Below are 26,086 nucleotides of genomic sequence, written 5' to 3' on the forward strand. Positions count from 1 at the left end.
CATAATGGGTGGTTGCAATAACTCACCTAAATAATACAAAGTCTTTACGTTGGTTTGTTTGTTTTTGAATTTCGCGCAAAGCTACACAAAGGCTATCTCCGCTAGCCGTCCCTAATTTAGCAGTGTTAGACTAGAGGGAAGGCAGCTAGTCATCACCGCCCACCGCTAACTCTTGAACTATTCTTTTACCAACGAATAGTGGGATTGACCGTCACTTTATATCGCCCCCACGGCTGAAAGGGCGAGCATGTTTGGTGCGACCGGGATTCAAACCCGCGATCCTCGGATTACGAGTCGCACGGCTTAACTCATAAGAACCACACGTAATCAAATTTAATAGTATTTTATTACACTTCTGCTGTTTCCGTATCAGTTTAGATACTTGACTTCGATAGTGTGTGTAACATAAAGTACTGAGAGAAGAAAACATGAAAGGTACAACGTTATTGAAATGTTATCTGAGGGTATCTTGGGTATTTCCAACCTATTGTTCATTAAATTAAGAGAGACAGGTGATGCCGTATATTTTTCTCTTTGGTTATTTGATAGTCATTTTGGAAAATGTCGTCAAATTACCAATCAGTAATCTTTATGGTCACTTTATGACAAGAAGGTAATTATTCTGTGTCTGTGTTTAATTAATATTTTTTGAACCACGACACCATACATTGCTGTTCTTTCCCAAGACGATTATATAGACTTCAGAGACATTTTCTCTTAACCGATTAAAAGATTGACAAAGATTTTCTTTTTAAGTTTTGGATGATAGTTAATAACTAGAAGAATCTCACGTGGTTCTTTCATGCTAGGGTGTTTAAAGTTTTTTTTTTTTTTTAAGGCAGTAATTAGTGTGTGTGAAAAGTTTGAAATGATTCATCGCCAATTAAAAAACGTATCATAGACAATGCTTGATGTTACTTACAATACTTACTAATTATAAATCTGGATTAACACCTATTTAGTGTCATCCCGGTAAACTTCTGTTCACGTGCACACAAAGTTCAGTATAATAGGAAAACCACTACACCAAAATCACTTCGTAAATAAATCATTCAACAAGAAATCAACAGCATTAATGGCTAAAGATTATAGCGTTTCTCTTTGTTGGATGATCCAGTTCCAAATTCTTAAAAAAAACAAACATCGCGCAGGCCGTTAAAAACATGAAATCGAAATTGGGCATGCCATAAAAATGGAGAAACAGCAAATATGTCTCCTATAAAGAAATATGGATATAAATTACAAATCAACAACATTCAAAAAAGTATAGTATTATAAAGAAAAGTATTAGAATACATAAAAATAACTTATTTGTGGAAGAATTTTCTACATAAGAATAACAGATACAAGAAGAAACCGAATAAATTGAAAATGTTACATATCTTCTAAATTAGCAGTAGCACCCGGGTTCAAGATTATGTACAACATACACACATGTATTATATAACGTTTAAAGTTGCCGGAACAGTGATCAGTATTCCATACAAGATTTTTGTGCTTTGTTTTATATGAAACAATACAGTGTGATACGGCTTCAGTAAGTAAACTTTATAATATAGAACAAACTGTAAAATCTTGTTCATTTTACTTTTATAATGCTTTAACCTATTTAAAGTTTCTGTATTTACCACATGTACATTGAATTATTATAAATAAAATTAGCACATAAATATATGACAAGTTTTCATATATAATAATATAATTTAAAGTCTTATATTAAAACAGACTTAAACCCAATGACTAGCACGTCTACAATCACTTCTATAGAACGCATATCAGCGTTTAGCTTAAATAAGAAATGTTTTCATAAAATCACTAGCAATGAATACATAACAGTTGTTATGATTTTTTAAGAAATATTCTTGTAGTTATCCATCCAATTATCCAAACCCTAGTTTTAAAGAAACTACTAGGATGGTGTTAGTTCTACCACACGTGTGGATAACTTACTACGCTAAGTACAGTTAATCAACTTTGCTGGTGTAATATGCACCTTCGCTTTCCGTTTCTTATTTTATTTGCTTTGGGAATTTGTCTTGAATGCTACGTTATCCTCTTATATATATATATATATACATTTCTCCTCTTTACGAAATAAATAACTTCTTCTTCGCAGTGGAATCCATTTTTGTTACAATTCTTTCGGTCTCGACAGTCTGGTCACTGTAGGCAAGATGATAATATCAAAGTCTCTTACTGAGATTGATGTTCTGCTAAGCGAGTTAAGCATGCTCAGGAGAGTTTGTGGTTTTCAAAAAGGAAAATTAAGCACAAACATCTTGGTTACGAGAGTAGGCGCCGGAACTAAACCTTCAATTCTTAGGTAAAACAAACGTTGAAGTCCTTGAGCGCTCAGTGTACGCAATTCTGGTAATTTTGCCAAAATCCGCGGAAAATAGTGTGGTTTCTTCTGAGCTTCGTTGTTATATGTCACGTGATCCCGTAAGGAGTTGATGACTTTCATCTGGAGGTGTTCGACTTTCTGTGGATATTTTAGCCCATGTCTCTCTATTAGTACAAAATAAGAAAAAACAATTGTTTAATAATTAGCATGAATAATTCCACGTAAAGGAATGTATTGTTTATAAAAGTTTGTTTGTTTTTTACGTACAGAGTATCTGAAAAGTCTAGAATCTTAACTGATTTGTAGCTTCAAATACGTAACTGATTACGGCGCATGTCTCTTATGTAGAAGAAGAAGTCCCAGCGGAGGAATACTGCCGAATTTAATACATACCATCTAAGGAGAGGGTAAAACCATTACTTACGGTGCTGTTGAGAAACTTATAAATAAATATAAAGAGACTGATAGTGTGAACCATTGACAATGAAACGCAGTTTTCAAGAATTACAAGGACAGTATATGGAACAAATTCAGCAAAGTTCCTGAACAGCACGTATGGTTCCAGTTTTTCGAACACCCAGTAATAAGGAAATATTTGGGGAATAATTTGTTTGTTGTTCGTCTGTTTGATCTTAAGCACAAAGCCACACAGTGTGTTGTCTATGCTCTGTCTACCACGAGTATCAAAACCCGGTTTTCAGTGTTATGGGGTTCTTAGACTTATTGCTAAGTTACTTGGGAACATTTTTATTTGCAAAAGTAGTTGAAGATACGGAAAGTTTTGTGATTAGAAACAATGAATTTATGAGAAAAACTTGTTAAAGTCTGTATTAAATGCTTAATTTTTGTCAAAACTCTTATTTTAGTACGGGCACTATGTGTAATGTATTTTAAAACTATGGTTAATTGCTTAAGTTTCTAAAACATTATTTCTAGTTGTTAGCCAAGCGTGATATGATAATTAAAAAAAGAGTTATAAGATTAAAGTTCAACATGCAAGATATTGTAATAAGCAAAGAAATTCTATCCAATAGAAATGATCCTTTTCAGACCATACTGATAATTCGTTTTGGTTATTCTCGCAATGCACCGCAAACAATTTGTAATTTTGACCTAATTAACTGGTCAGCAGTACTCATCGCCAACTCTTAGACTACTCCTATCTGACTAAATAATGGGAAAAAAAATTGACTGTCACAGTTATAACGCACTCACGACCCTTAAATGTAGAACGCTTTTTTTTTTTTACAATTGGTTGCGAACCATGAACCCTCGAATCAATAGTCCGACACCCCAACCACTTACCAACACCATGTTCAGACCGTGTTGTCTTTTTAACTGCAACAGAAATGATTTGCGATTTTGAGGTTTAAAAGGTGGCTGAAAATGTAAAATTTCAATTAATGGGTGGCGCTACTGTGAAGTTTACCTTGGTGAATAATACAGTATACTATATACACAAATATAAAAGTTATTTAAAATAAAACTTGATTGTACATTTTAAAAAACGACGATGTTATTTAGAACAGTGTTTGTAAATACTATTTTCTATACTTCTTCACCTAAAACTATAAAAACACAGTTTCCAAAACTCAATTTCGGAAAAATTTAAACTTCACTTTTCTTTTGTCTTTTTTCGTCAAAATATAATGTCATATATTTGAGAGTAAATATAATGGTTGCAGTAGTATAAATCACATCGTAAGTTCCAGGCCACAGAGAAAATATAGCAATCACAACTAAGTAATATGTAGATAATTTTTGAAAGGTTTTGTTTGTTTGAAATTTCGCGCAAAACTACACGAGGGCTATCTGCGCTAGCCGTCCCTACTATAGCAGTGTAAAACTAGAGGGAAGGCGGCTAGTAATCACCACGTACCGCCAAATCCTGGGCTACCCTTTTACCAAAGAATACTGGGATTGATTGAACCATGATAACGCCCCCACGGGTGAAAGCAGTGTTTGAAAGGTGTATGGATGAAATAAAAACTTGTAGAACTGAGAAAGTGTTTTACCAGTGATAAAAATTGGAAAAGAAGAGACTTAGCGTTGTGTAAGTCTTTATTATATTTATTTATGTACATATTGAAAATGGAAATCAAACTAATTAAAAGGCCTTTACCTGTTATCAGAGTCAAGGCACATAAGCAAGCAAAAGCAGAAATATCAATATGCAGGTCGTGCAACGCTTGGGAGAATTCCAATATTGCACTCAACCAGTCCCCGAAACCACGTCGGCATTGTTCAATGTGAAGGGTTTCACCATTGCAAAATGTAATTCTATTTTCTTCGGGTTTAATTCTGCGAAAAGAGGGTTCAAACCACTGTAATTATTATAAATATCAACATTATATATATATATATATATAGCACCTATAATATAAAATAGTTGAGTATTTAAGAATGAAAATAACCACAAGAGAGATATTTATTATGTAAAACAAAATGGTACTTACGTATTAATAGAGGGCCATTACTTCTTATTTATTTATTTTTATCAGATTTAATATGCATGTCATGTGATTAAATTTAACTGGAGTAACATTTATTTTTTTAAGTTTTCTAGTTAAGCCACGTTATATTCTCGCACCAAGTTTATTATCTTGTGAACTTACACCGCATTTAATTTTTCGTAAAATTGTACAAACAGTCCTGTGTTCACCATATAGTTCGACATTTTGCTCATGCACACACACAGTTAAGTTTATCTTAACATCAATACTACTTAAAAAGCGAATTTAAACTATATCACGTAATTAATTTGTCTAGTACCAGGTGGTGTTTTAATATTTCTATTAATATTAGAGGTTGTTTGTTTTTGAATTTCGCGCAAAGCTACTCAAGGTCTATCTGCGCTAGCCGTCCCTAATTTAACAGTGTAAGACTGGAGAGAAAGCAGCTAGTCATCACCACCCACCGCCAACTCTTGGGCTACTCTTTTACCAACGAATAGTTGGATTGACTGTCATATTATAACGCCCCCACAGCTGAAAAGGCGAGCATTTTTGGTGCGACGAAGACGCGAACCCGCGACCCTCAGATTACGAGTTCCATGCCTTAACCCACCTGGCCATGTTGGGCTTAATATTGGAGACCCAAAATTCGCGGGATAAAGCAATATTTCTTCGTTCGCTACTCAATTCTGACATGCCCGATTTTGACACTATAAAAATCTTGAAAAACACAGAAACGTCGAAAACTGTCTTTATCATTGCTTGGTGTCTACAAAAAGGTACGTTTGTACCAACTCCTGTGTAAATATTTGACATACACATGAACTTAATTGTTTACGAAACCCCGAAACTGTACTTTCCTCGCTGAAAAGTTAAGCACAAAAATACAAAAATTCCAACATTTTGTTTACCGCCATTTGAGGCCTGTAAAGTATCTTTGTGTCAAATCCCATGTAAACTGGTCAAATATGCCCGAGTAATTGACCAAAAATTATTTTCTATAACCTCCGACTTCACTAAAAAAAAAAGATTCCAAAGAGGAAATCGAATTTTTTTATGTGAATGTCTTTGGCGCATGAAAGCCTATATAGACAAATTTCTTCTTCATTGCTGTTAATATGATAGCACAGAATCCCAAAATATACATCTTTGGTTCGTTTGACTCATGATCTCCCTCCCCCAAAAAAAGAAAAACCTTTAAAAGCTCTAAATTACAAAATTATAAAAGGCGTCCGAGAGAATTGGACCAAGGGATAACTCTACCACGCTTCAAGTAAATCCATCGAGAAATGAAAAAATAGGGGCTCACTGAAAAGTGTTTGAAATAATAATAAATAAAGAAAAAGAAACAATAGAAAAACATTATGTCTCTCTTGGGAGACATAAATATTTAAGTGGATGAGGTACCTAGGACTAGATTCGTGATTTATGATGTATTTTTCTTAGTTACTTTAGAGTTTTTTTTATCCTCATATTAAACTGAATTTGTTAGGAGGCTGTCTGACAAGAACTGGATATTTGAATAACCGTGTAAGAATGTTGTGTTTCTTGATCTTATAACAATCCTTTGTTAATATATGATTTTGCATCTTGTAGTTTATCTATTTGTAATTTCGCTACGTTTAGCTACTCTATTCTATTACTAATCTTACACACGTTTTATAAACTGTTAGTAATATCTGGTAAAGATTATTTACTTTTACCAGTCAAACTCCTTTAATAGCCAGATGTTGTTGAGCTAGTTGTTATTTGCCAAGACCACGTTTAGTTTGTATCATAGATAAATTTTGTTACCTGGAGAAGAATTCCGTTTAGGCATAGGTGAGGTTTCGTCCTGTTTGTTTTTATAGATTTGCTAACATTTTAATTTATTTTATATTTATATTTATTGCAAAAAATTTTCATTTAAAATATATTGTTACAATTTCTGGATCTTCCAGATGGCGACATCGTCTGCTAACTGTGAGCAGAAGCACAAGACTGTGTCCCTCATAAGAATTGTGACTACATACATGAGGAACTACACCAGATGCCAAACGACAGATAAGTCGGCAACCTATAGTATTATTAAACTTCTGAAAAAAATACATTATGTACATTTTTATATAAGTACCTGTAAGCTAGCCTCAACGCAAATAATTCTAGACTCGCTGAATGGAATAACAGTTCTTGGTCACTCTCATCTAGATCTTTAAAACCAGGTATCTTTTCTGCAAAGACGCGTATGACATCGAGTGACGATATCAATAAATTGTAAAACTGCTGTACTTTGTCGCCATCTGTCGACGGACTTTCTACTTTTAATGGCTCATGAAACTGTAAAAAAAAATAATTGAAGTGTTATTATATAATATTTAGAAATGTTTAAACTTCAGTTATTTACTACTTAGCCGCATGTTTACACAAATATTTTTATATCAACATAATATGAAACTCGAAAGATTACTCACAGCTTAGCTGCGTAACTATATATATATATATATATATATATACTATCGTCCATAAGTTTTATGTTAACTTTCACTTAATAACCTCAGCTATCGCCTTACAGTTATACACCCAAATAAAACTTATGATAGCACAGTACAACAGACAGAGTTTGTTTGTATTAATCAGATGTTTAACCTCTCAACTATATTCGAAAAGAAACTTTTAACATAATTACAACATGTTTAAACAGTTTAATTATAAAATATTTACCGACGAAAGGTCAAGATAAGCGATATCAGGAGTTGTGTCTACATGGGCTCTAACAAGAGCTGTAATTAGGCTTACTGGTGGCGATGGTGGCGAATCCCGTGGAGACTTAACTTTAGATGGCAGACGACCACGACGACCTTTCAAACTGTCTGTTCTTACAACTTCAAGATAGAAATATCGTAATCATAAATTTGTTTATTTTATACATCAATGGTAAAAACTTAATTTTAAAAATAAACGAAAAAATAATATCTGGCTATGTCATTATTAGAACATGTCTAACAGCTTTCAATTGATGTGATCATATATTCGTACCAAAAAAACAACAAAAAACATTCGCTTAAAATTACTTTTAGCCATAGTGAATAATAATAATTATGATTCATGTTTTTTTTATTATCTTCCTGATAAGGCGATGTTCTAATTTTAAGCTATTATTACATTACCAGAGAGTCAGCGATACATTTTTGGGCTTGCAACGCTAAAGCCCGGAAAGAATTAATCGCAGAAAGCTTTGTGTAGTTTCATTCAAAAACGAAGTAATTATGAAAAAAACATAAAAGTTGAAGTATTCGTTAAACACATTTACATTTTTCTTGGTTTAACAAACTCCTTTATAAATACGTGGAGTTTGTTGTTTGTTTTAATTTCGCGCAAAACTACACGAGGGCTATCTGCGCTAGCCGTCCCAAATTTTGCAGTTTAAGACTAAAGGGAAGACAGCTAGTCATCACCATCCACCGTCAACTCTTGGGCTACTCTTTTACCAACAAATAGTGGGATTGACCATCACATTATAACACACCCATGGCTGAAAGTGCAAGCATGTTTCGTGCGACGGGGATTCGAACCCGCGACCCTAAGATTACGAGTGGAACGCCTTAACCCACCTGGCTATGCTGGGCACACACAGAGAGAATTAAAAAGATCCGCAAACGTGAGGTCATTCTTTTCTTTTTTGGAAAACGTGTATATTTGTAGTTGTCTTCTCTGTTAACTTATTACACAATGTTTACATTCTGTACCAGGGCCCGGCATGGCCAAGCGTGTTAAGGCGTGCGACTCGTAATATGAGGGTCATGGGTTCGCATCCCCGTCGCGCCAAACATGCTCGCCCTTTCAGCCGTGGGGGCGTTATAATGTGACGGTCAATCCCACTATTCGTTGGAAAAAGAGTAGCCCAAGAGTTGGCGGTGGGTGGTGATGACTAGCTGCCTTCCCTCTAGTCTTAAACTGCTAAATTTGGGACGGCTAGCACAGATAGCCCTCGAGTAGCTTTGTGCGAAATTCATAAAAAACAAAACAAACATTCTGTACCGTACTTATAAACAGGAAGAATTTTAGTTCTCCGAATATTAGTATGTATAGTTATATTTATCATATAATAATTAAATTAAATATAAAATGAAGTTGACAGATCCTTTCAACGATTAGTGTTAAACTAAACTAAACGATATTTGGAATTATTATATTACCTTCTTTTACCATTCCTACAGCTAAACACTTCTGAAAACGACAAAACTGACAACGATTTCGACGACGTTTATCCACAGGACAATCCCGACTCCCTAGACACACGTATTTCGCTCCTTTCTGAACAGTTCTCTGTAAGATTTTAAAACCTTGATTCACTTGTGAATCATAGCATACTCACAATGATATTCCGAAAACTTGTCTTAAATTACACTTTCAGGGCTAATATCTCCGTATTGCGTGGAATATAAAGCATGTACATATCAGGAGTTATTTAGCGTTTTCCAAATTAAATTGGTTAGTGTTAGTTGTTGTTGTTTTTTTTGTATTTATGTCAGAATTACTAGGGCGCTGATATTTTGTAATGTTCCACGGATTCAAATCTGGCTCGACAACTCAGGAATCGAATGCTTAATCACAGACTCATTTGGCATTCTTCAACAAAAAGAGTAATATTACTTCCACAATAATATATGAAATATACTCCACTCATATTACTTTTAACTACGAGGACAAAAGAACTCAACTGTAAAACCGTATAATATTAAACAAATACTGCTATTGAAGGTTTTTCCAGCTCTCCTTACAATATAACTACAATAGAACAATAATTTGTAACAATCTGAGTAATATTTATGTCAACTCACGCTAATTGTAAACGTAACTTCATCATTGCTATGCCAAACGAATAGTTTTAGTTCTCTGTCAATAATTTGACAAACACGACTACAAATTTGATTATTGTAGAGGGCCGTACATCCAAAACATTTCTTTTTCCCTGGAAAACTGACTGCTTATCATCAGTTTTTTTATCTCTCGAATTAGCCTCGTGATTTAATTTTATCAGATATCCTCTTTTATATCTGGAATAAAAACACACTAACACAGCATCGGTCATAAAAATACTAAGCAGGGATATATGTCATCAAATATAGAATGCTTTCGTTGTTCAAAAGAGACTTGAGAACCTAATAAAGTTAAACATTTTCAATTATGTAGCCGTAAGTAAAACGTCACAACTGGTTGTAATAGTGCAAGGCTTAATGTTGCCCAAGTCCGTCTATAACAAGCGGATTTAATTTTGCATTTCCTTCATTTTGTCTTTTTAAAAGTCAATTTAAAAGTCATAGGTTGCGGTTTCTGAGGCATGTTTTATTCTCAAGTCATTTATTGGGGCCTTTGTTTTTTTTTGTAGCAGCTGCCTCCACAGTAAAATTATTGAAGGGATGTTTGCTTCAGTGATCTACTGGGTCAATGAACAGCCTACTCGTAATAACAATTTTAAAACCATCCTATCACTACTCCTATTCAAAAACACGACCATAATCGTCAGTTTTCTGGTCCATCCACTTTACACATGGAACATTCCAGTCAATCTGCGCAGTTAGCCATTTTGAGAGTAAGCTACAACTGAGCAGTTTTGAAAGTCACTACTGTTTTTTTTTTTTTAGTTCGTTAGAAGTAGCAGTGCTGGTTATTTATTCTCGCGACGCTTGGCAACACTGGTTAGGCTGGAATTTATTGTACAGGGTGGCCCGTAAGTCCATACCCATCCATATATTGTGTCTAAACAACGTTATAATACTAATGATGAGTTGAAGACAGCTGTTACCGAGGCATTTGGAACAATAACCCCTGCTATGTTGAGGAAAATGTCTCACAGAAAATGGCGTCGCATAATATTATGCAGCGAGAATGAGGGACAGCACACAGATACACTGGATACATAAGATATATGGATGGGTAGGGATTTATGGGCCACCCTGTAGAGTGAGAATCTGAAATAGACAGATCTGGCAATGCACGTGACGTTACTGACATATTGAAACGGCAAAGAACGCTTGCACGAATTTACATTCATGAAACAACTGTAAGAAAACAAAATTATAAGAGTTTATACGTTTATTTATGTAACCCAGAATTACCTTAAAGAATCCCTTACACCCTTCGCAGGTTCTTACACCGTAGTGCTGACAGGCAGCATTATCACCACAAACAGCACACATCTGGGACAGAGAGGGTACTGAATCCTTCGAAAAAGACTGGACTGACGGAGAAGTTACTGTGTGGGTAGTCGAAGTTTGCAGTTGCACTCCATGACTAGTGAGAGAAAGTTAAAATAATAATAATTCGCTTTATATGCTAATACTACGCTTACTGCGTATGTATCACACAGGAAAACTTACATATCTAATGTTGCAGATCACGTTAGTTAGAAGCTATTATGACAGTTTCTCATATAAAATAATAAGCATATTAATTGATTCATACCGTAAACACATAATTTTTAATAACAAAATAATAATACATCTCTCTTTTTTTAACCCCTAAAATTATTATGATTAAATTGCTGTTGTTATGTGTGTTGGTGTTTGTTTATAGCAAAGCCACATCGGGCTGTCTGATGTGCCCACTAAAGAGAATCGAACCACTGATTTTAGGGTTGTAAATCCGTAGACTTGCCGCTGTCACAGCAGGAGAATGCTATATTTATATACACGTTTTAAATACAGAATTTCATTTAACGGACTATTTTTTAATGTGTGTTAGTATACATCTTTTTGGTTGTATGTATTTCGTAATTCTAATTAAAATAGGAATTTTTAAACTCAGCGGTGCTTCTTGCACGTGTTGGACAACTGTTTAGGGTTCAGGTTCACGAAGATTTATTTAGCCCTGATATTAAACTATTAATCAAAGAGTCAATAACTCTTACAACCACAATGATTTTGCAATCGAATAACGGGACTGTCTGTTTTCCTTATAACGCACTCATAGCTAATGGTGTAGGCATGTTAAGCAACGTTACGGTTCGAACCTTCGATCCAAATCCCAACATATTAACTTCTAAATCACGTCACGTTCACCGCTAATCAATATTTTGAATAATAAACTATTTGTTAAAAATCAAGTTAGTTGTTTTCATACAAAATGAAAAATATTGTTCAAAAGAGAAAAGTTCGCAGTACTTCAACTTATTTGAAATACACTCCTGTACAAATGTAGCTCAAGTTTGTTCTAACAACTAACAAATTAAGAGATTATTAGATAAAGTTAAATGTTATACAAATACTTAAGATGCATTGAAAGAATAATTTATCTTTAAAATAAATCATTTCATTTATATACCTGGAGAAAAGTCTCAAATGGAGAATGTTTATATTTCAAGTAAGTAGACCTGTTCCTTTAGGAATATTTTAATGTCGCTGGGCGCTGACTGACCCTGTGCCCAATTTGGGAACTAGAGCTGGTTCCGAATCCATGCAATACCACAAAATATTTCCTCAATTTTAAGCCGTGATTGTAGAATAACAATAACAGCAATGATCACTCTGGACACATGCGCTGATTGGCTGCCTCATTGAATGGGGTTGAAGTCATCAGAGATTAAGACGTCCAGTGATACAAAATTAGGATCAGATAGTCTTAGTAGATATGTTATAAATACAGGTAGTCTTAGTAGATATGTTATAAATACAGGTAGTCTTAGTAGATATGTTATAAATACAGATAGTCTTAGTAGATATGTTATAAATACAGGTAGTCTTAGTAGATATGTTATAAATACAGATAGTCTTAGTAGATATGTTATAAATACAGATAGTCTTAGTAGATATGTTATAAATACAGGTAGTCTTAGTAGATATGTTATAAATACAGGTAGTCTTAGTAGATATGTTATAAATACAGATAGTTTTAGTAGATATGTTATAAATACAGATAGTCTTAGTAGATATGTTATAAATACAGGTATTCTTAGTAGATATGTTATAAATACAGGTATTCTTAGTAGATATGTTATAAATACAGATAGTCTTAGTAGATATGTTATAAATACAGACAGTCTTAGTAGATATGTTATAAATACAGACAGTCTTAGTAGCTATGTTATAAATACAGACAGTCTTAGTAGCTATGTTATAAATGCAGACAGTCTTAGTAGCTATGTTATAAATGGAGACAGTCTTAGTAGCTATGTTGTAAATATGGTCAGTTAATAGATATACTATAAATACAGACAGTCTTAGCCGCTGTGTTATAAATACAGATAGTCTCAGTACATATGTTATAAATACAGATAGTCTCAGTACATATGTTATAAATACAGACAGTTAGTAGCTATGTTATAAATACAAGTAGTCTTAGTAGTTATACAGTAAACACATACAGCCACAGTAGCCTTGCCATAAATACAGTGTGGTATTAATAAGTTGTTCCACAGTTTTCTCTAGTTGATATCTGCACAAGTTTGAACACCAGTGTAATACCTTCACTGTAGCTGCTGGAATACATATATATATATTTGTTATCATTGTTACGTGTAGTAACTTTCTGAAGTATATACATGTGTTCCTTGGTCTATCTGAAAATATTTTAAATTGTCTTTCAAATTGCAAAAAACAGAGGCTGTATCTTTTGCTACGTTTGGTATTTATTTTCAGTCAGTACCTTATACAGTGTGATATATGAGCTAAACGAACAAGTAAGAAACCCCAAGGTTAAGACACAGCCTTCCCTAATGTCTACCTTTCCATTAAAGTTAGGGGACCAGTTAGCAGCTGTTCTTAACTGAAGATCGGAATTGCCTATCATTTTCATGACCTGTCAACAGCTGATAGATTTCGTATTATGTTCAGTATCATATTGCAGGTTTTAGCCTTGGACTTCCATATTCGTAGCCCGGCATGTTAACCTACAGGCTGTCTTCTGTCTAGTACTATAAAGGACGAAATTACTTTTAAGAGTTTCGGGGGGAAGCTTTAACGTATAAAAACAAAAGTTGTTGTTGTTTTGAATTAAGCACAAAGCTACACAATGGGCTATCTGTGCTCTGCCCACCACGGGTATCGAAACCCGGATTTTAGCGTTGAAAGTCCGCAGACATACTGGGTGGCAGAAACAAAGGAATTGAAAAGATTTTTTATTTGGTATGTTTATTGTCATTGGTGAGTATTTTTCTGTTAATTATCATTTGCATTAAGAACAAAAGCTATTTTTATTGCTTTTTCGAGATGTTGCGGTGGTCAGTTATGAAGAAAAGTTGTATGTTTTCCAAATGCTGAAGTTTTCATCCTATAAACGTTTTCATCAGCTTTCCAAGCGTTTGTTCGAAAACTTTTAAATTATACTTTGTTGATATTTTGGAAATGACTATCTTGTGTGTTTGTTGTTGTTCGGTTAAAAGATCCAAGTAATCCCTAGTCTTGCTTGTTTCTGCAAAATCACTTACCTTATGTCTAACGGCGGGGGGCAAGAGATCGTAAGTGGTGGCCTTTTGCGCCCTCTTTTGGCAGTACTTGGAAGTGGTGATGACACCTCATTGTCGGAAGATGGTTGTGTTTTCAAAGAATTGCTTTCATTCAGTAATGCGGGCATATCAAGCAAAGAAGGAAAATTGTTATGTTGGTATGGTGGAGCCAGGGGTACGTCATCTGGAGCAAACGGCATCTCTTGAAAAGTTGAGTCAGAACTTGTTCCCTGATTACAAGAATAGGAAGGCAGAACAAAAGTCGGAGGAGATGATGATTGGACTCCTGTTGAACTGAGTGGCATCGGAGTCGAGCATTCGCTTTTGTAAAAGTTAGTTTCTGTTTCAAGGGGTTGTACACCAGTAAAAGTGGTATACTGGGAAGCGATGTTTTCTATCGGATTTCCTAAAGAGTCTTGGAACGTTTCTTGTGCTCCATGTGATTCCATATCCTGTGGAGAGAGGTCTCCAAACTTGAAGGAAAACACTCCTTGTTGAGAGACGTCTCGGCGACACCTCGGAGAGTATGTTTCTTGGAAACTGGGAAGTGTCACAGATGTGGTAACAGTGACACAAGAAGAAAGGGTTGTAAGGCTGTGCAAGTCTGGGTTATTTATTTCATAGTTTGCTTCTGGAGAACTAGATTGCATCATGTCGTCTATACAGTTAAAACTGCTACCTAGCTGTGTCTCCAAGCTGTCTGTAGTAGCACTAAAGTCCACAGATGGAAACTTATATTCTTCTCCAAAAAAATATTCTTCTGGAGATAGAATGTCGTACTCTGGAACCAGAAGGCCGCCAGTTGAACCAAAGCGAGTACCCTGTGTTTAAAAGCATGTAAATTACTTAAATTAATGCCAATCTTGAGATGCAATACATATTTTTTTTACAGAAAACGACACTTTTTATGATAAATAAAATATATTGAGGAAATTGACAAGACCATAAAACAAGAAAAATCACTGAAAATTTTGAAACGTCTTGGATCGGTGCATTTTATTACTTGTAATAACGTTAATATGGATGTAATGAAAAGCTAGACACTTATTTACCAATAACTTTATTTATAGCAATAAAGTACTATTATTAGTAGTACAAAAGGTTGTTCCACCTTTGCCTGTTGCAGTTAATTTCTGCAAGTTGGTTTATTTTTCATACCTGTGCTTGTCAACCAAAGTACAAAATTTTCAAAAATAAAGATACAAAAAAGGTTAAAATCATTATCTTATTAAATTACTAAAAAGATTCTAAATAGAGTACTTCATTTCAAAGCCAGTGAAATAAAATTCCAATAAAAACATTTTGGAAAATCACACAACTGGACAACCTATCAGAAAGTAAGAATACTTTTTACACAACGAAAGCGGACAAACGACAACGTATGAAAACTTTAACTCTATTTTTGACACTTGATGTATCGATGAAGTATGCCCAAGGACTTGTTAAACTGACAGAAATGTTTACCTTTTGAGAAAGAACGGCTTTCTTATCTAACCATATCTTTAGAATTGGCACAATTGATATAAAATGTATCTGCAACCTGGTGCGCGACAGCTAAGAAGATAAATCTAGATAATAGCTGTCAACGAATGTTAAAATTGATGCAAACCTAGAAAATTTCGTCTGCTTTGACAGTATTAACATGTCTGACGTCTAACGAGGACTCTTGTCTAACAGCATTAAATAAAGATAATATTTTTGGAATTGCCTGTTTGCATTGCAATCAAGGCAGCTGGTGATATGTTTTATTTACAAAAGATATCTAAACCATATTTATCTGTTCGCGTTTAATTTCAAACGATTTGTCCTTTTATTGAAATTAAGACTTATGCGAAAGCTATATCTTCGTACACTACACTAACGTGATATGTTTGCATTTTTACTAAGAGAGAGCATCAAATGACTTCTGTTAAACCGAGGACTGATATTTACGTTAGTTAAATCGTAAAAATAATGTGCTGAACATTTGTTCAAAGAAAGTTAAGTATCAACAAGTAAACAAAATTCATCATAACTGTTCTGATAAAATCATTACAATGTACAAAAATATTACAAGAACGTGCTATTGGTTTGGTTAGAAGTTAATTTTGCGTGTCAAAAATTAAAGTATTGCACTCTGTTATTCTATGAGAAAGACGATTTTCAACGCATGCTTTTACAACGTTAATATGTATACTCAGTTTGTTTGTTTTTAATTTTGCGCAAAGCTACACGAGGGCTATCTGCGCTAGCCATCCCTAATTTAGCGGTGTGAGACTAAAGAGAAGGTAGCTAGTCATCACCACCCACCGTCAACTCTTGGGCTACTCTTTTACCAACGAATAGTGGGATTGACTGTCACATTATAAACCCCACCACGGTGATAGGGCGACCATGTTCGGTGCAACGGGGATTCGAAACCGCAACCCTCCGATTACGAGTTGAACGCCTTAATAATACAAAAACTGTAATAATAGAAACCGAAATATATAATCCCGTTCGTTTTACGCCTTATATTAGGTAAGTCTTTATAAAAGTCGGCCTATATTCGACAAAGAGACAAATTAACATTGTTAACTTCTGTACGCTTTCTTGCTTTAGTTTATTTAGGGCTAAACATTACCGTTCTTAGTATAACCAATAAATAAACTTATAATGTGATTCTAGAACCTAATGTTAGCCCTTTTAAAAAGTTTGATCTTTGATAGTCTTTTAATGTGTTGTACAAAATGTAAACTCGAGTATATTTTTCATCCGTTGAAATGAAGTGCGTGCGCATTATTAGGACAAACAACGACAAACGATACATTTTTCTTTAGGCTTCTCCTTTTTCCAAGTACAACCAATAATAGAAGAAACTTCTTCTGTGAGTATGGACAAACTGATTAGCTGAAAACATCACTCGTAAAGAAAATATTTACATTTTGTGATGTTTTATATGTGAATGAAATTTTCCAAAACTTTTAAATGGTTCTGAAGTGTAGTGAGTTTTTCACTTATATTTACACTTCTAAAAAATAAATGTGGCCTTTATACAAACGTTTGTAGGTTAGTCAGAGCAGAGCACGAGTTTATTTTTTTAATGTAAACATCTTACACAGATTATATGTTTGCTGTCAAAATGTTTGTCTTGAAATTCGAGCAAGCTGCACGAGAACTATCTGCGCTAGCCGTCCCTAATTTAGCAGTGTAAGACTAGAGGGAAGGCAGCTGGTCATTACCACCCACCGCCAGCTCTTGGGCTACTCTTTTACCAAAGAATAGTGGGATTGACCGTCACCATATAACGTCCCACGGCTGAAAGGGTGAGCATGTTTGTTGTAATGATAATTTTACTCGCAATCCTCAGATTGCATTATATTATTGTATTACATTTGATGCTGTATTTGAGGTTATTCTGATGTATTACATAACGTCACTTGCTGGTACAGCGGTAAGTCTACGGATGTACAACGCTAAAAATCAGGAGGTTCGATACCCCTCGGTGGACTCAACAGATAGCCTGATGTGGGTTTGCTATAAGAAAACACACATGTATCACATAAATATCTATCAGCTATACTACTTCTTAATTATACACAGAGTATGAAATATTACAAGTGATATAAATTTTCTGTAATTACTTAAGTCAAAATCAGACTGTTTTGTTTATTAAAGCAGTCTTTTTGTTTGTTTGAAAGCAATAGATGAAGTGTACAAAGTGTCATCGAATTACGAAATTATTGCAAGATATATAACGTTCGAATTCTGAAATCAGTTCATTGATTTCCAAGTTCTGTCTCTCATCATATAACGTCTGCATTCCGAAAACATTTGGATCATGAGACTATTTTAAGAGTTTTATGATCTATAGAAGCGTTAGTTTAATATTCATAATACACCATACTTTCATTATCCTAATCGTGATACTTTTTAAGTTATGAGGAAAAAAACTACTCACGACACAGGGGTACGAACACTTTCTGTCGTAACTGTACATGTCTTAGGGTTAAGAAGGTCAAGGCCAGACATAGCCAGGTTGGTTAAGGCATCCGAGGGTCGCGGGTTCGAATCCCGGTCGCACCAAACATGCTCGCCCTTTCAGCCGTGGGAGCGTTATAATGTGACGATCAATCCCACTATTCGTTAGTAAAAGAGTAGCCCAAGAGTTGGCGGTGGGTGGTAATGACCAGCTGCCTTCCCTCTAGTCTTACACTGCTAAATTAGGGACGGCTAGCACAGATAGCCCTCGTGTAGCTTTGTGCGAAATTAAAAAAAAAACAAAAAAACATTTTAAACTAAAATGCGACAACACACGGTCGTCATGCACAAACAGCCTCCAAGAAAGAGTATAGTGTTTTGTCACAGGTCTTGGGTCTTACATGACAGTTTACTTTTCCTGAAAACCTTAAAAAACTCTCATGACCCGCAATCTCTACAGCTTACAATGGCGAACAGAATTAAATTACCCCGAAATTATCTATGTTTCGTGTGGTAGTATCGAAGGTTTACCCCATACACAAAATGAAACGGAACACAAACTATCCAATAAAACATGAAGTTAAGTTCCTTGACTGGTCAAGGTATGAAAATTAAAATCAGGCTAAAATTTGCACATAATCTTGTCCATATTTAATGTGATCCACAAACATAATGACAAAAAATCTAAACAAATTCCACACAAACAACATATGTTGTGTAATAAAAATATATGCAGTATTTACATATCATAACAATATCGAAATAACCTGATCAAGTCTTAGTTGTTACTTGACATGAGAGTACTACCAATGAATAGAATGATACTTTCAAAGGCTTGTCCTAGTTTGGTAGTTTCGACGTCCGATTCATGATTTGTAGGCCGCGGATTCCAATTTCGTCACCGAGCATGCACATTTTCGTAGCCGGAAGTGCGTTATACTGTTATGATTAATGCCCTTATTTGTTAATAAATGAAATTAGGGTTAGCTGGCGCAGAGAGCTCATGTATAGCTTTGTGCGAAATATAATCAAAAGGCAAAATACCAAATAAACAGACCATATAAAACTTAAAAAAAAACAACTGTAAACAGTAAACTATCTTTATTTTTTGTTTAAGCAAGACAAAACTAACATGTTTAATGGTACACGTAAACATAATGAGCTAGACAGCAGTGTTGTTTGTTTATTTATTTTTTGCTGAAATGGATCTTTCATGACAAACTGAACTATGTATAAAACCTCATTTGTTAGCTTCTAGGTTTATGAACAAATATTAATTTCTTGGTTTTACTACCACTATTAATCACAAAATTCCCCAAAATCCAACCACGAAACAATAAAAATTCAAATCACACACCTTGCTCTGAACAGTAACTTAGAGGATTTTGTAAGTTTATAAATGCGTCCAAGCAAACAATCTTGTAGTCCTTTGCTTTATCTCTCTATACGAGAACCTAACATTAAAAAAAAAAAGTTTGTAAACCTAGTGTGTGTTTTCTTATAGCAAAGTCACATCGGGCTATCTGCTGAGTTCACCGAGGGGAATCGAAACCCTCATTTTAACTTTGTAAATCCGTAGACTTACCGCTGTACCAGTGGGGAACTTACAGTTTCGACAGAAAGTGTTCGTACCCCTGCGTCGTGAGTAGTTTTTTCCCTCATAACTTAAAAAGTATCACGATTAGTAAAATGAAAGTATGGTGTATTATAACTATTATATTAACACATGTCTACATAAATTGTTATGCAAATTGAACGACAAATAAACTGTTTTTAAACAAATAACCAAACATAGGAGGGGCAGAAAGTGTTCGTGCGTCTACTTTAATGGTCAGTTGTGTAGCCCTCATAGCCCTCCATGATCGTGTGACAGTACTCGATTGGTATTTTCTTCCATTCTTCTTTACAGAAGGTCCTCCAACTCTTGCAAGTTTTTCCGATGACGCTGATGAACCCTGGTCTTCAACTCATGCCAAACGTTTTCAATTGAGTTGAGATCGGGTGACTGCGATGGCCACTCCAGAACGCTTATATGGTTCCTCTGCAACCAGGATTGCACATATTTCGATGTGTACTTAGGGTCATTGTCGTGCTGGAAGATCCAACTGAGCTTTCTTGCATACCTCAATCATGCTTCTAAACGAACAGGCTTTAAATATGGAGTTCTACGAGGACGGCATGCTTTGAACCTAGAAGAGCGTAACGTGTTCGTAACTGTAGGAATGCTTACTTCAACCCCAGTTTCCCTTACCAGTTTCTATATGTCATTAAGTGTTAAACGAGGGTTCCTACTAACTTCTCTGAGAACCTTCCTCTTGGTTCTCTCTGGAAGTTTGGTGGGGCGTCCGGAACGAGGGAGGTTAACAGTTGATCCTGTAAGCTTAAACTTGGCAATTATGCTTTGAACAGTAGATTTCGGCACATTAATTTGTGTAGCAATACCGGAAAGAGACACACGAGACTTGTATTTTACAATAATTCGGTTTTTTAAATCACGGACAGTTGTTTCCTGTTCGCCATGATGACCAAGCAGATAATGACGGAGACAGCGCTAAATTCCCGAAGTACATTTTGTGTTGGCTAAATTCCAATAATTATGAGCCCAGTGTCTAGTTCTGGAATGATATGATGTAGTTTATTCGATAAACTAAACAAAATTTTTACTGGAATATCAGTTTTTTCACACGTTCTGAACTGTACGAACACTTTCTGCTCCTCCTATTTTTGGTTATTTGTTTATAAACAGTTTATTTGTCGTTTAATTTACATAAAATTGTATGTAGATGTGTGTTTATATAATATTTATGATATACTATACGTTTATTAGCCTAATCGTGATACTTTTTTAAGTTACGAGCAAAACACTACTCGGGACGCAGGGGTACGAACACTTTCTGTCGTAACTGTGTACACCCAACCGTAAATACTTATTTTGAAATAATTTAATTCCATGTAAGCCAAACAATCAAGAGAGCATATATATATTCGCTTCTTCATCTTTCATTTCAGGACACAACGTAACACTTCGAAAATAAAAAGCCTTAATTGAAACGGGCCTTTTGATAATTTACGTCTATTTTCTTACAGAGTTTTCTATCTACTCGTTGGAACCTCCGCAACAGATAAAATTTCTAAAATTTGAAAAAAATGTCATAGGATGCTCACAAACCAAGTCAACATAGAGGCGTAGTTTTAGTTCTTGCTTAGTATTTAGCACACAGACAAAGAGCTGTCTGTACCCTGCCAACCAGGGGTAACAAAATTTGTTGTCTGGCGGTATAAGTCCGCAGACATGCCGCTGGAGGGTCATAGATATGGAATGCTATTCCGATACCACCAACACAATAATAATAGATATCGATTACTTGAAAATTCGAGCATTTTAATATCAAAATTATACTATATTCGTATTTCTTCTAAGCACGTACCTGAGGTTGGTGAAGTAATAGCATCGCGGTCTGTGGCAGCGACTTGGGATGGAAGACCGGCCGGCTTTGGAATCTATTCTTCCACTGTTCGTGAGATGTTAACTTTAGTTCTTTAGTTTCAAAATCTCGGGTAAGTGAAGACGTTTATACGACAACATTAAATCATTCATTCTTTATGTTGCTGCGAACTAGACATAAAACAGAAGAATATTATTGTAAGATATTTATTCACTCTCAGTAGGTTATTAAACAACGGAGGCTTTTAAAACTTTTATGTCAATTTAAAAACAAGAAATAAATAAGGTCAGATATTTCTTATTGTTGTTAAATTCTGAGGTTTTGTTTTCTAGTAGACGTTATTAAAAGTGTTCTACAGGGTGTTCGGAAAGTCACTGTGCACCTGTATATTTATTAACAGACATGTTTCAATATAGAATACAGGAGGTAAATATGAATGACAATTATAAACAATGTTGAAAGTGACCCCCGTTGGCATCAATACAGGCCTGGATCCTTCTTATTTTGTTTTTAAACACCGCTATCAGTTGCTGGCTTGAAATAGACTGAATAAAAATGATTAAAAACTGCACAGTGACTTTCGGAACACCCTGTATACATATGACAAAAATCACTAAAAACCTACAGGGTTGCAGAGAAATAATTAACTAGTCTTATGATTTAATAATCTTTTACAAACATTGCTTCTTTCACCAACAAACAATGTCTCTCTAATATCAATTTACACTTTTATAGCTTCTCCAAAACGTATACATTAAGAATCAACAATCCTTCTTCTGTTATATTCTAACACAAATTCAAATAAGCAAAATCAAATCGTGTTTAATATAAAAAATGCATCTAAATTTCTCACGAACTCATTTCACTCTCCGCCGTAGTAAGTTTGAATCGTAGTAGTTACCCAAACGGACTAAAGTTACGTTTCTTCTGAGGATAAATGAGGCGACAAGGTTTAATGAATAATAAACAACTGAAAATAATGAGCGATAGACTTAGGAATCACTACAGTCATTATATGTGTTACTTAACTGCAAAAGACGTCATGGAATAACAATGATTTGGTATTGGGATTTTTGATGCAGTCCTGTCTTAGTCCTGGCATAATCAGGTGGTTAAGGCGCTCGACTTGTAATCTGAGGGTCGCGGGTTAGAATCCCCGTTGTACCAAACATGCCCGCCCTTTCAGCCGTGGGGGCGTTATAATGTGACGGTCAATTCCACTATTCGTTGGTAAAAGAGAAGCCCAAGAGTTGGCGGTGGGTGATGATGACTAGCTGCCTTCCCTCTAGTCTTACACTGGTAAATTAGGGACGGCTAACGCAGAATAGTTTTCGTGGAACTTTGTGCAAAATTCAAAAACAAACAAACAAACAAACTTGTCTTAATATCTATGAATTAAATCATTTAAGAAAGTTCAATGTGGATAAGATTTTGTGAAAATCTGTTAATACTATGTGTTTTTTCATTGTAATTCAAATAAAATAATGACAAAAATATCAATCAGTATATCTTGCAATATTTTTAAAAGCAAATGCAACCAACTGTGTTGTTTTAACAAGACTAAATCACTTTAAATCACTTCCAAGCATTAACCCTCGTTAGTGAACATTCCGACTACTTTGCAATATTTGTTTGTCACGCAGAAAACACCGTTCTACAGGGGTAAGAAATATTTATGTTAAAATAATTTTTAATTTTTTCACTGACGTGCTTACTTCTAGTTACACAACGACAACAACAAAAGACGTTTTAATCTTCATCACTCATACGAAATTGAAACTCTGAGAAGTATAAAAGAGTAAAACCTTTGTTAATGATCATACAAAATTCCTAACTGAAATGGAATTTTTGAGGAAAGAAGTTTGGTGTTCCAGAAAAGGACATGTGTGCCCATGGTTGTAAAAAGTTAAAGAACAGCTATTTTTATTAATTCTATATTCATATCTGAAAATTATGTTATTAAAAGTTAAAAATAACATTTTAATATCAGATACTAATTTATGTAATTAGTGATTATGTTTATTGCTGCTTTTCCTTCATATTTTGCTAAAAATACTTAACAATCGCAATTTGTTATATTGTCAATAAACGATGCACTGACGTCAATTATTCAAATCTAAATTAAAACTGTACTAAAATAGAAAGGTATTAGTGTTTCTTTCCAAAAACAACAGAGACTACGTGAACGCCAAACACCAGTAATTGCTTTTCTTAGCGCTATATTTAAGAATAGGGTTGTTGTATGAACCCTTTTCCCGTCATCGGGCAACACTACTGTTCTACTGACGTCAAACAAGTATAAACGTGCTATAGATGTCGCTTCCGAGCACCAGATCTATTCGTTGCTAGGGCTCGATTAAACTAATAACAGTTTGGTATCTGTCGTTTTCTTTCACGGCCTGTTATCTAACTACGTCAGTAAAACCAATGACGTCAAAGCGAGAGAAAACGTGACTACAGCTAGTGCACACACTGCATTACTATCCTTGGCATTTTGCATATATGTAATTTCTGTTTTCGTTCACTTGAAAGAAAAATAAATGGTTTGAAAAGACTTAACTGAAAAAAATAGTTTAAGCTAGAAAGCTGAAATAGTTTCACAACTAACTATTTTACCAAAGGAAAAATGTGAATATGGAAATGAAATAACTTAGAAAAAACACGTGGAAAAATTTATATATTTGTCACAATAAGTTGTCTTCAATAACACACATTTTAGGCTCCTAAACTATTTACGAAAACTGGACTTATAACTGAAACATACTACGACATTAAATAGTCCATTACTAACTTGTTTCTGATCCTAATTAAGCACTAATCACTAAAGCTTTTTGAGGTGAATGAAAGTGAAAATACACACAATGTTAATGTGAAACTAATTCAGTGAGGATAATTATTCTGTCACAAGCTAAAAATCTTAATTCTACTGGGGTATACTAACATTTTAAGTATAGATTTTAAAAGTGTAAAACAAATGTACAAAGATAATTATTTTAGTCTTAAGTTTAAGAATCAAACGAATGTAAATTCTAACAGAACAAAACGATGAGAAATATTACATACAAGGAAAGTCGTAACGATAGTGTATACTCACAGCTAGATAACTTGGTGATCCTATAGTTATCAGGAACATTAACTGGAAAAATAAATTCGTTGTGGTCATTTTTTTTTTAATTATTATGTTTAATGCTTGGTTACTGAGACCGTCACGAAACTATCGATATCGTAAAGGCCATTATTTATTTATTTTTAAATTACTATTGAAAGTCAAAGCCTTTGGAGCGGAAAGAACGATTCGTTGAGTACACTACAATAAACTTCAACACACGTGCATAAGTGCTGGGGCTTTCTAAAGTGCACGTGATAAATTCAACGTGTAAAACGTGTACCATTAAATACTGGTTGAACATATTACAATCGAACGAATCTAACCTAGCGGTAAGTACAATAAAAACGGCAGTGTTATTACCAAACAGCAAAACAGGTTTACTATCTACAGCACACATTTCTAAGACAAAGGACCAACCTGAGACAGGAACATTAGTGAATTATAATTCAAGGTATGAACTTCATCCGAAGAAGTACAGTGGTGTGACTTCGTAAACAGTGGATGCTGACGAGCCAGATTGAGAGGACATGCTGTCCACAAACTAATGCAACAGAGTTCCTGCTGATCTGTTGGTCTTCTCAGATCCTCGTCTCGAACTCGATTGCGGAAAATCCTTTCCATCATGGCAATATATTTGATCAGTCTGTGTCAGGGTAGTCTGTGACGTCAGTGTTGCTATTGACGTCAACCACCGAGCAGGTACCAGCTACGTTTGCCAATCCTCCAAGCCTGTTTAATGATCGATAGTACTGTGGGTTTGAGGAAACCGACGACATTCGCAACCAATGCATTATGACGTCATAACAAGAGCTGTATCACACGATGGTAAAGTAATCGAACTCAGTGATGGTTTTAACAATCAATCAACTAAGAAGGCTGGAACAGAGAAGGGTCGCAGTTTTACCGGTATTTAGAACCAATGCGAGTGTTTCAAGTCATGTGTACTACAATGTGCAGCGAGTTTTTCATATAGAGCAGAATTCCGGGAGGGGGCGCGGCGGTGGTAGTTGGTGCGCCAGGATTTATTTCAATGGGCGTAACCCTGAACAATTCCTGTACAGTTGTCATTTGTAGGAATCGTGGTCTCAGAATTTAGACCAAAACAGAGAAACATGATAGAAGTCTGTTTGCTCGTTTTTTAAATCCACAAAACCAAAGTTTCTAGCTATTGCAGACAAAGCATGAGTTAAAATACTGGAAGCTTTCACGTAAACCTCAACACGTTAGTATTCCAAAATACTGCATTTAGAACATTGACGAATTATTTAATAAATGGATCAACTTTTCCTGAGTTTCAGAAAATGTATTTTACTATTGTTTGTTTTTTTTTCTTCTGAAATTACGTGATAATTTCTTGTTTAGCCATGTGAAAAT

The 26,086-nt window shown here is 34.8% G+C and overlaps 1 protein-coding gene across 4 annotated transcripts in view; it reads right to left on the reverse strand.

Moving 5' to 3' along the window:
* Positions 1-837: 837 nt before the first annotated feature.
* Positions 838-26,086, reverse strand: part of LOC143244204 (putative nuclear hormone receptor HR38) — a 48,409-nt gene continuing 23,160 nt past the window's right edge. For 2 of the 4 annotated variants that reach the window (XM_076488458.1, XM_076488466.1), the window contains exons 2-9: positions 21,586-21,773; positions 14,201-15,039; positions 10,896-11,070; positions 8,973-9,102; positions 7,498-7,658; positions 6,911-7,113; positions 4,467-4,645; positions 838-2,508 (exon numbers count right to left, since the gene is read on the reverse strand). In XM_076488458.1, the coding sequence (XP_076344573.1) occupies positions 2,252-2,508; positions 4,467-4,645; positions 6,911-7,113; positions 7,498-7,658; positions 8,973-9,102; positions 10,896-11,070; positions 14,201-15,039; positions 21,586-21,609 (1,968 nt within the window). In that variant the 5' untranslated portion in view covers positions 21,610-21,773 and the 3' untranslated portion in view covers positions 838-2,251. Of the gene's footprint in view, positions 2,509-4,466; positions 4,646-6,910; positions 7,114-7,497; positions 7,659-8,972; positions 9,103-10,895; positions 11,071-14,200; positions 15,040-21,585; positions 21,774-22,632; positions 22,943-25,129; positions 25,600-26,086 lie in introns of those variants that run through there. The other 2 variants (XM_076488450.1, XM_076488452.1) reach the window with 2 other exon arrangements.

This window comes from Tachypleus tridentatus, chromosome 1 (assembly GCF_004210375.1).
Source record: "Tachypleus tridentatus isolate NWPU-2018 chromosome 1, ASM421037v1, whole genome shotgun sequence".
Classification (NCBI taxonomy): Eukaryota; Metazoa; Arthropoda; class Merostomata; order Xiphosura; family Limulidae; genus Tachypleus; species Tachypleus tridentatus.